A 10,875-nucleotide genomic window follows, 5' to 3' on the forward strand; every position below is an offset into this window, starting at 1 on the left:
GTGGGTGTCACACCTGTGCAGGTTTGTTTTACCTGCTCAGGTGATGCCTGGTTCTGTTCTGAAATTTCAGAAAGGTGTTTAAAAAAAAAAATCAAACCAAACTAATTAATGTGGTTACCATGGAAACAGTTTTATTAAATAAAAATGTAGCCTTATTGATCAGCGTTAAGCTGCTATCAGGTTATTGATCTGTGAAACTGATCAACAAAAACATTTTAACAGAAAATGATCAATAACTTTTCTCTGTGATTCTGATCAATATTTAAAACAAACAGGAAATAAAGGTCACATTTATTTCATGTGTAAAATGAGCTGATCAATAATCAATACTAAACATCATGGCTCTATCATAAATATTTCAGTCAGGCTCTCTCTGAAAAACAAACACAGCAGGTAATAAATACTGTTTATTGATCAGTGAACACGTTGATTGGCTGAACGGAGATTAAGGCACGTCAAACTGAGGTCACTTCCTGTTTCACACATAACAGAGGGCGGGGCCATGAGGCAAAAGCGTGATGGGTTGATGTCATCGGTATTGCTGTTTTTCCTCTGTTGACTGATCACAGATTAGTATATTGATCAGTCAACTGAGATCACACAGATTTCTAATCAGTAACTCAAAAACATTTTAATATGAGCATTCTCAGTCTGGGAGAACCTCTGATCGATTCTCTAATCTGTGAGTCGCTTCATGGTCTGGCCCTCTGAGCGCTGTGATTCTGTCCAATCAGGAGGCAGGGCACATGTCACCTGATCAGAGGGGGCGGAGTCTTCAGAATCTTTCATCAGCTCTTGGCGTGTTTCCTTTTCTGAACGAGTTCGGCCAGCATCTTATACCGGATCATGCACTCCTCCTGCAATCGACACACAATCCATCACTTATTGATCACGTATCAATCACCCATCGAACAGTCGCTCCTCCCTGCCTCACCTTGCTCTTTCCTGGGACCACCTTGGCGATGCGGTCCCAGCGTTCGGCGGTCCCTCTGGGGAACTGCTGCAGAGCGAGTTCCAGCAGCTTCTGCTGGTTTTGAGTCCACACGGCGGGCTCCGGCTGAGGTTCCGGCCTCTCTTCTTCCTCTGCTGTTGCTGGGTCAAAATCTCTTTGCCGACGACCTCTGACCTTCGCCTCCCCCCCGTCCGAGGACTTCCTGTTCCTCCTCCGTACCATTGGAGCCTCTCCCTCCTCCTCCTGTTCCTCCTCACAAGCTCCGCCTACCCTCTGAGTCATTATACTGTCATCCACAGGATGTGACCTCACAGGAAGAGGAGGCGCCTTTAGCTCTGACAGCTTCACCAGACCTGAAACACAAGAGAATCGCAGTACGGCTGGTTACATGCAGAACTCGGGTTATGCTGTAGGGTTCCACTGAGGTTGCACTAACAGTAGAGCCTGACAGTAGAACCTGGAACTGGCACTAATGGATAAAATGAGGACAGCGATGACTGAAAGTAGTCTGAAGGGATCACAGATGAACTTATGATCTGGTGTCAAAATGAAATGTACAAATATTTGTACAGCTCAGTTTTTGCCTGAACAAAAGTCTCGCCACAATGAGATGCTCTAATGAACCTCAGATATGTTTGACTTCAGCTGTAGAAACAGAACCAAGACCTCAGTTCAGGTGCAACACCTGTCCTGAGATCTACCTGCCACTGGAACAAAATCGGCCTTCCTGGACTGTCTGGAGGATGTTGAGACATGAATAGCTTTAAATTTCCTAAACTTAAACAAACAGATTACAGGTTGTGTTGGTGCTCCTGACCTCTACGATCTTGGATCTTGGACATATCATGCTTTTAAATCCTTCCAAGGCATTACAATGCATTGGTCTGAATTCCTTGTTATTGTAGCTCCACAGACCCATTTTACACCTTTTCTGAAGCACGTCTTAGAGCAGCTCGTTTTGGTGCGGTCTCTTTAAATGTGAATAAAACCACTGGTTTTTCTGACCATTAGTTGAGTGTTTCTCCACCTGAAGATGATCAAAGCCCTTCAGGCCAGCACCTTTAAAGGAAGATGGCTTCCTTTAGTCTGATATATTTATGTTTAAACTGTGATGAAACTGTTTGTTAATGTACTTATGGTAACAAAAAGACCAAATTTATTGGCTGTACGATTGATTACAAGATGCAACAAAACTTGTTCCGCTAAAAACTGTTTATCAATAAAAATGTATGAAATGAATTTGATTTTGGTAGCATTTAAATAAACTTCAGACCCTTCACATTAAGATACCACAGACGGAAAATTAGGAGTGAATTACCGGCTCTAATGTTAAACTGTGTAAGGACTTTTGTCAGATCAGTACGAGGTGGGCGGAGTTACCTGAGGTGTGGCTCACGTTGTCTTTCACTTGTTTCACTTTAGTTGTCACCTGCAGAACAAAGACTCAGTTTGAGATGTTACAGTCTTTAACAGGTCCTGGACCCGAACCAAAACAATCCGTCACTCACTGATTCCTGACCGGTGCCGGCCCGGACCAAACGGACTTACATCAGTGACAGATCGACCCAGTTCGTGAGCGATCTTCTCCCAGCGGCCTGGAGTTCCTCCTGGGAATTTAACCATCAACCTGCTGAGGAGACTCAGCTCATCCTCAGTCCAGTCAGCAGCCTAAGGACAGACAGATAGAGAGGGTTCAAAGGGGCTGGATCACATTTAACAGAACTAGAACCAGTCCTCTTAAAAAAAGAACTAGAACCAGTCCTCACATCATGTGACCAATCAATAGGGGATCAATAACCTTCTTCTTGGCGGCTCTGCGGTCCTGCAGCCAATCGTCCATCTGCTCCTCAATGTCCTCGATGGATGTGGCCTGGTCATAGTTCTGGGTCTGTGTCTGGTTCTCTGCTAATGGCTCATAAACAGGAAACTCCACCTTGGGCTTCTTCACCTTTGGCCGCTTCTCTCCTATGAGGACGGAGTTGCTGATTATTGATCAGTGAATAAACAGTCTAATTACTGATTAAAAAACATGAGCCTAAAAGGTGATTGCTGATCAGGTGTACTTACGTGGAGCTGCTTCCTGCTCAGCTTCAGCTTCTCTCTGCTGCTGCTTCATCTGCTGATAGTCCTCATAATACTGCTTCACCTCCTGCAGCACAGAGACCAGATCAGAACCAGGCCCAGAGGCCTGAACAACGAAGCAGGATTTGGGCTTATCCAGAGGGCCATACTACAAAGTCTGAGTGAGCTAAACTGAGCTTAAAGTTTTCTGTGTCACAGAGGTGGCTCTCTGTTTATCTGATCACCACAGTAACTTATACTGAACACGTCACCCGGTCAGGAGCAGGTGACGCTCAGAGATTTGGTTTAAAATCGGCTGCAAATGTTTTCACTGACTCTTTTATTTCCAGCATGTTTTAAGAGCAATTCTCTGCTGGGGGAACACATTTTAGAGGTGGAAGTTGTTAAGCTGTACTGAAACCACTGAATGAAGCTCAAACTGTGTCTCACTGTCATTGAGCGTGCACGGATTCACGTGGCAATGCAGGAAATGTCAACATGTTATTCTGCTTGATTCTAACCTGCTGCTGAGTCTCACACCAAGAACACCTGTTCATACTAGGGATGGCACGATACCACTTTTTTATGTCCGATACCGATATTTTACATTTGGATATCGGCCGATACCGATATAAATCCGATATTTAAAATTGATCCAGGCATTTAAAAACATAAAAAAAAAGAAGAAGAAAAAAAAGAAGTCAACAGTCTCTCACACAACAAAATCAAAGTCTTTTAGTTGTCCCACATACAAGACTAAGGACCAGGGCGGGCAGAGCTTTTTAGGCAGTGGCACCAAAGCTCTGGAACTGTTTACCACTCCAGCACCATTTAGCTGACTCTGTGGCATCATTTAAAAAATAGTTGAAAACTTTTCTGTTTAACCAGGCTTTCTGATTTCTGACTTTATTCTTTTTCTTTTAAAATGGTAATGTTATTATGTTTTTAACATAGTGTTTTCTGGGGTGGGGGGGTGCTATTGTGTTTTAATTATTGCACAGCACTGTTCTGTCTGTGAAAAACGCTATATAAATAAATTTTACTTACTTACAACAGTAACTATCACCTGAATCCTGTTGCTTCTGTGTGAGAAGGTGATGCTTATGGCATGTTGCAAATTTCATTAGGGATGCAACTATTGATTATTTTAGCAATTGTGTCTTCTATTTATATTGATTACCCAAGTAACTGGATAAGAAATACTTTTTTTTCATATTAACAGTTCATCTGCATATTTTAACTTCCGTACTGCAGTTTTTCCCTGTGTGAAACAAACAGGGTGGATGGAGCAGCTACAAAGTTCTCTTTTCTTCACTTACTGATCAGGTGGTTGATGAAGGACCTCCAGCTGTTTCCCAGTAAAGGTTTAATGGAGGTTACAGGGATGAAAAGGCTTCTTTTGGACACTAGAAAAACATTTCCTTCTGCTCCATCTGAGCGCGCCGGCTCCGCCTCTTTGCGCTTGTGCAGACAGACTGCACGTAAATCAGCTGACTGCTGCTGTTGTGTCATCAGTGTTCACGTGAAAAACTAGGGGCTGCGTGAGCGCAATCTTGTAATGCTTTATATTTACAAGCATTCTTCTAAATAGGTTTCTACTGCAGGTCTATATTTAGTCACAAATCAGGGATTAAAGTATCAAAAATATTTTGACGAGGAAGGGGCAGACCGGGGTGGTGGTCCTCATCTTTAAGAAGGGAGACCGGAGGGTGTGCTCCAACTTTCGGGGGATCACACTACTCAGCCTCCCCGGTAAGGTCTATGCCAGGGTGCTGGAAAGGAGGGTGCGTCCGTTAGTCGAACCTCGGATTCAGGAGGAACAATGCGGTTTTCGTCCTGGTCGTGGAACGCTGGACCAGCTCTTTATCCTCTCAAGGATATTCGAGTGTGCGTGGGAGTTTGCCCAACCAGTCTACATGTGCTTTGTGGACTTGGAGAAGGCATTCGACCGTGTTCCTCGGGGTGTTCTTTGGGAGGTTCTGCGGGAGTATGGGGTGTCTGGCCCATTGTTGCGGGCCATTCAGTCCTTGTACAACCACAGTGAGAGCTTGGTCCGTATAGCCGGTAATAAGTCGGATTTGTTTCCTGTGGGTGTTGGACTCCGTCAGGGCTGCCCTTTGTCACCGATTCTGACAGAATTTCTAGGCGTAGCCAGGTGGCGGAAGGCTTCCTCCTTGGTGGCCTCAGAATCTCATCTCTGCTTTTCGCAGATGATGCGGTTCTGTTGGCTTCATCAGGGGGGGGCCTCCAGCTCGCAGTGGAACAGTTCGCAGCCGAGTGTGAAGCGGCTGGCATGAGAATCAGCACCTCTAAGTCTGAGGCCATGGTCCTCAGCCAGAAAAGGGTGGAGTGCCATCTCCGGCTCAGGAACGAGTTCTTGCCTCAAGTGGAGGAGTTTAAGTATCTCGGGGTCTTGTTCACGAGTGATGGGAGAAGGGAACGGGAGATCGACAGGCGGATCGGGGCTGCTTCTGCAGTGATGCGGACGCTGCACCGGTCCGTCGTGGTGAAGAGGGAGCTTAGCGTAAAAGCGAAGCTCTCGATTTACCGGTCGATCTACGTTCCTACCCTCACCTATGGTCACGAGCTTTGGGTAGTGACCGAAAGAATAAGATCACGAATACAAGCGGCAGAAATGAGTTTCCTTCGAAGGGTGGCTGGCCTCTCCCTTAGAGATAAGGTGAGGAGTGCGGCCATCCGGGAGGGGCTCAGAGTAGAGCCGCTGCTCCTCCACATCGAAAGGAGCCAGTTGAGGTGGCTCGGGCATCTGATTAGGATGCCTCCTGGCCGCCTCCTGGGTGAGGTGTTCCGGGCATATCCCACCGGGAAGAGGCCCCGTGGTAGACCCAGGACACGCTGGAGAGATTATATATCTCGGCTGGCCTGGGAACGCCTTGGGGTCCCTCCGGATGAGCTGGAGAAGGTGGCTGGGGAGAGGGAAGCCTGGGCTTCTCTGCTTAGGCTTCTGCCCCCGCGACCCGGCCCCGGATAAGCGGAAGAAAATGGATGGATGGATGGATGGATGGAAGGGGTTCTTCCGGTACCGGACGGTCACCAGTGTTAATAGCTGCGCTCGCTAGCAGTATGTCCGGGAGCTGAAGTAGAGAAAAAAATAACCGCTGATACTCAGCAGAGCGAGCACAACACACAAACAAGACAGAGAGCGGCGGAGGCGGAAATACATGTCAGCGATGATCGCTCAGTGTCAAAGGGAATCCGTCGCAGCGACGGAGGATCTGGGGGGGTTGTTTTCTAACTCCTGATCCCCCACTCCATTCCAGTAGGTGGCGGTAATGCAGCTCTAAGCTGGTTTGGTCAACCGCAAACCCACAAGAAGAAGAAGACGACTGAGCCCTGTAATGCAGCTAATGTGAGCGAAACGTTATTTAATGTATCGGATTACATTTTTTTATTTCTTTCCGATATCCGATCCAGTAATTTAGGCCAGTATCGGACCGATACTGAATATCGGATCGGCACATCCCTAGTTCATACCTGTTCAATCAATCACATTCATCTCTGATTTCCACGTCTCCTTCATCAGGCTGTGGAACAGGAAGCTTTAATGTCAGCTTAGAAATCAGCAGCAGCACTGAGAGCGACTCAGACACAGAATCATTCACTGCACTTCAGATCTTTGTTTCTGGGCCAGAAACCAGCAGATGAGCCTTCATCTATCAGATTATTTCACTGCTAGATTTTTATATTCTTTAGAGATTTTAGCATCATTTTATCATCATCTGATAACATCTCTGATTGGAGGAGGCGGTGCTCACAGCAGTCATTCTGTGTGCAGATAGCAGGAGGCTCTGAAGTCTCGTGTTTTCCTGATGAGCATCAGTAATAATTCCAGATTCTTAGACGCAGCTTTATTCCTGATTGTTTTCCTGCTGGCTGTGAACAGTTTTATTATTCTATAAGCATTAATATCTGATCCTAAAACAGCACAACTGTGGACAGGGAGACTAATTCTACATTTGAATCCTGTTTTTATTATTTCCTGTAAGAGCGTTAAACTCTGCAGGCTGCAGCTGATTATAATCCACCTGATTCTGTCAGAGCTGTGAAAGTGATGATCTGTTCTCTCACAGTCTTCAAACAGGTTAAACATTATTAGTATAGCAGCCCTTTTACTGACCAAAGCACTCACTGTTAATATGATATGCCTCTACAGAGCCTTTCAGGTTAAACTGCTTGTCCTAATGTCAATGTTACGGTAACAGAGATACCCCGGGTATGCTGAACTCCCCCTCCTACCTGCACGGCCTGAGGCAGGTTCTTGATGGACAGGTAGATCCAGATGCTGAGCTTCAGAGGAAGGATGTCCTGCCAGTGTGGTCGCTCCTGGACTCTGAAACAAACAACCATGAAAGAAAAACAAACAAACACACAAACAATCAGGAACTCCACAGATGATGATGTCATACTATACCTGTCGGGCCGCTCCTGACCGATACACCTGAGCTCCTCTGCAGGTTTGGAGTTCAACTTCTTCTTCTTCTCCCTCTTCTTCTTACTCAGCAGCTCGTCCTGTAAGCAGAAGACTGGCCCTCATTGGCTGTTTCTATCTACATCTGCACCCCTCTGATTGGCTCACTCATTCTGTTCTCCTCTGATTGGCTGGCTGAACTTCCCGCACTGTGATTGGTTGTCTGAGCCTCATCCACTCTTATCAGCCAACTCACCAGCTGTTTCTCCAGGTAGATGGACCAGATGACTGCGTAGTGTCCCACGGTAAGGATGAGGAAGAGGAGGAAGCCCAGCTCGGCATTGCTCATCTTCCTCACTCGTCTGTAGTAAAACACCGGCTGCCTCCAATCAGGGAGTCCGTTCAGCAGGATGTCATCATACCTGAAAAAAGACACACACCTGTCAGAACTCTGAGCTCTGATTGGCTGACTGATGTAAACAGATGTAAACGCTCACTTTTGCCGCCGCTCTTCATCCTTGAGGACTTCATAGATGGCTACCAGCTGCAAACACACAAACACGGTGATTAGTTCTCAGCTGCTGTTTGTTTTGACAGCAGTTTTTGTTGTTTGTGTGTTTGTTGTTCCCACCTGTCTGAACTGAGTCTCTGCATCTTTGTCTTTGTTCTTATCAGGATGCAGAATCAGGGACAGGCGGCGGTACGCCTTCTTTATCTCTGCTGCCGATGCCTCCTGAAGAGAGAGGTCAGAGGTCAGCCTTAGAGACCCGTGCCCTGCGCTACGAAGCGGGTTTAGCGTTCAGCTTCTAGCAGCAGGTTACAATCAACATGGTAGAACAGCGTGTAGACATTTCCTGCGTCACCACATGAATCCGCACACAGGTCCCAGTTTGGCTGCAGCGTCTCCAGCAGCCTGAACTTATTTAGCAGAGAAACATTTTTATGGTGACGGGTGCATCATCCTGCTGCCTCCTGCTCACTCGGCCAGGCCCGCCAGCCCTCAACTAAACCACACGATCCTCTGACTAACCAGGACTTCCCGTTTGATGAGGGTCCTGAATGGTGGTTGAGGTCACACCTGACAGATAAATTTATAGTTTAAATTGTGTTGCAGGTGGTACTGGGGGCAGAGCTCAGGACTATGGGGCTAAGCAGTCTCTGTGGAGACCTATCCTTTATTGATCCACATCTTTAGATTTTAAATTAATCAGTAACTGAGCATCCAGCAGTTGGCGGTGGTCATTAGGGCAGCCAGGAACGGTCCACATGTGATACAAATCTGTGACACGTCCTCTTGATTCCAAACATTTAGTCTAAGCCTACATTTGAATTGTATTTATTCTTTACTAAAAACCTTTAAACTCCATCGAGGCAGCAGCTGAAAGATCTGATTCTCATGCTTAACAAGGTTTAACGGAGTGAACCTATTTATGTGTGACAGAGTGCACACTGTCCTGTCTCCTCATCTTCATCATCTTCTATCTACTACAGAGACAGGCCTCAGAGGTCAAAGGTCAAACCAGATCACCATACCTGTAAATAACGTCATTATCTTGATAATTGTTTAAATAAGAGTGTAGACATATTTATGTTTCTGAAGCTGTAATCTATGATGAGCAGGTCGTGAGCAGAGTGTTAAAATGCATGAGATGGAATTAATGATGGGACATGTAACACAAACAGCCACTTCCTGTCAGTGCTTCTGTGAAGTCATAGGTGTCACATACATCAGTCTGCTGGTGCTGTAGATTAACTAGGAGGCGAGAGCTGAATAAACGTACCCACTGACCAATCAGGGATCACCTACAGCTGTTATTATAAATGCAGAAGCAGAGTCATCGTGGTTTATTTCATCAGTCTGTAATACACACAGCCTTCTCCAGAGCGCCCTACCCCCACCGCTGCGTGGCGCCTGAAGCGCCCTCCTCCTCGCCTGAAGCCCCCTCATCCCCATGTGGCTGAAGCCAGAAGCCCCCTCTTCCCCACCTCAGCATGCACCTGAAGCCCCCCTCCTCCCCGCCTAAGTGTGTGGCCTGAAGCCCCCTCCTCCCAGCCTCAGTGTGCAGCTGTTATTGAGACAAGCTTTTGGTCTTGGCTGTACGTGGCGTTTCATGGCGTTAAGCTGTGTGGTTCACAGAGCTCCACTTCCCTTTTCGCTTTGTGGTCCATCAACAATCAATAACTGATCAATAACTAGCCTCCACTTGCTGCTCTGAGTGACCCTCCAGACCCGAACCAGGACCACCAGAGGTCAGTATTAAGAAACCTTGCTCAGGTGTGACTGACAAATTACTGAACGATACTCTGATCTGCGATCTGTGGTATGAGCGGATTGTTCAGTGACGTCACTAGGTAACAGATGTGGCTGTGAGATTGTGACGTCACTGATCACCGATCATCATCTCAATAATCAATAATTAGCCGTCCCCTCCTTTCAACCCCCAACCAGTCCCCGGTCGGCACGGACCTGCTCCACGTTCAGGAACTTGTAGAAGGTCTGCGGGATCTCCTCCACCAGGTCCAGCAGCTCCAGGTCCGCGTCCCAGGCGTTCAGAGGGGGAACCGCAGAGACCAGCAGGGACAGGCAGAGCAGCAAGACCCCCATCACTGAGGACCCACGCCTCGATCCGGACCACGGAAACCACAAAGTCCGGGACCTGCACGGCCCGACAGCCACCTCATAGACTCCGGAACATCCGGCTTTTCTTCTTCTGTGGTGCCCATGGCTGTGAGGAGCAGCGGCACCCCCGCGTGGTCCCTTTAGAAAATAGCCCGACCCAGTGACAGCTCCTCTCCTCTCCTGCTGCTCCCACGCTGCTCCTCAGTCACGTGATTATGTATATGTTTATTCTTTTCTTTTCTTTTTTTTTTAAAGGTAAAATAATAAGGTCACATCCGGTTCTAACTGCGCGGTCACAATAAGAGTCCTCTGTGAGAGTGAAGGTTAGGCTACAGCGACACCCGCAGGAGGAGCTCGGAAGTACCAGTATGGATCCAAACAAGGATCAGGTTCAACAGAATCAGTGATGAGGAGAGAAAGCCATCATCAATGGATACCAGGATTCACCATGGCAACGGGTAAATACAGAGCCTCCATCTGAACCCGTGTCAGTGCTGAGTGTTTACATTAGAAACGAGAGGAAAGAGTCATTAATCAGCTCGGTCCCTCTGTCGTCATCACAGACTGAACAAAGGTTACACGAGCACTTTTTCTCTGCTTTCTATCTAACGTTCACACATACTCAAATGAACACAGGAGTTATCTGGGGTTCAGCATCTTGTCCAAGATGCTGATACGTTGGCACGCAGATGGAGCAACCAGGAATTGAACCACCAACCCTCTGATTAGTAGGTGACCTGCTCTGCCTCCTGAGCCACAGCCATCCTTTAGTGGCAATATATTTGTTGAATTCCATCATAAAAGTGAAAAAAT

At 47.0% G+C, this 10,875-nt stretch overlaps 1 protein-coding gene across 1 annotated transcript; it reads right to left on the reverse strand.

The window, feature by feature from the left end:
- Positions 1-109: 109 nt before the first annotated feature.
- dnajc1 (DnaJ (Hsp40) homolog, subfamily C, member 1) lies at positions 110-10,165 on the reverse strand. The gene is made up of 12 exons (XM_030752808.1): positions 9,910-10,165; positions 8,074-8,175; positions 7,940-7,986; positions 7,699-7,864; positions 7,446-7,543; positions 7,271-7,364; positions 3,020-3,101; positions 2,751-2,917; positions 2,501-2,620; positions 2,333-2,381; positions 935-1,305; positions 110-857 (listed from the first exon to the last, which is right to left on the reverse strand). Exons 1-12 carry the CDS (start codon positions 10,045-10,047, stop codon positions 789-791), a joined length of 1,503 nt encoding a protein of 500 aa, XP_030608668.1. The 5' UTR covers positions 10,048-10,165; the 3' UTR covers positions 110-788.
- Positions 10,166-10,875: the final 710 nt, after the last annotated feature.

The sequence above is a fragment of the Archocentrus centrarchus genome, chromosome 17 (genome assembly GCF_007364275.1).
Source record: "Archocentrus centrarchus isolate MPI-CPG fArcCen1 chromosome 17, fArcCen1, whole genome shotgun sequence".
Taxonomy (NCBI): Eukaryota; Metazoa; Chordata; class Actinopteri; order Cichliformes; family Cichlidae; genus Archocentrus; species Archocentrus centrarchus.

Bases quoted from the DNA above. Each gene is read 5' to 3' on its own strand.
- dnajc1 (XM_030752808.1), bottom strand. From the start codon at position 10,047: ATGGGGGTCTTGCTGCTCTGCCTGTCCCTGCTGGTCTCTGCGGTTCCC. The intron at 7,544-7,698 runs GTGAGTTGGCTG...TTCTGCTTACAG, and splicing joins TCTACCTGGAGAAACAGCTG to GACGAGCTGCTGAGTAAGAA. The intron at 858-934 runs GTGAGGCAGGGA...TGTCGATTGCAG, and splicing joins TGGTCCCAGGAAAGAGCAAG to GAGGAGTGCATGATCCGGTA.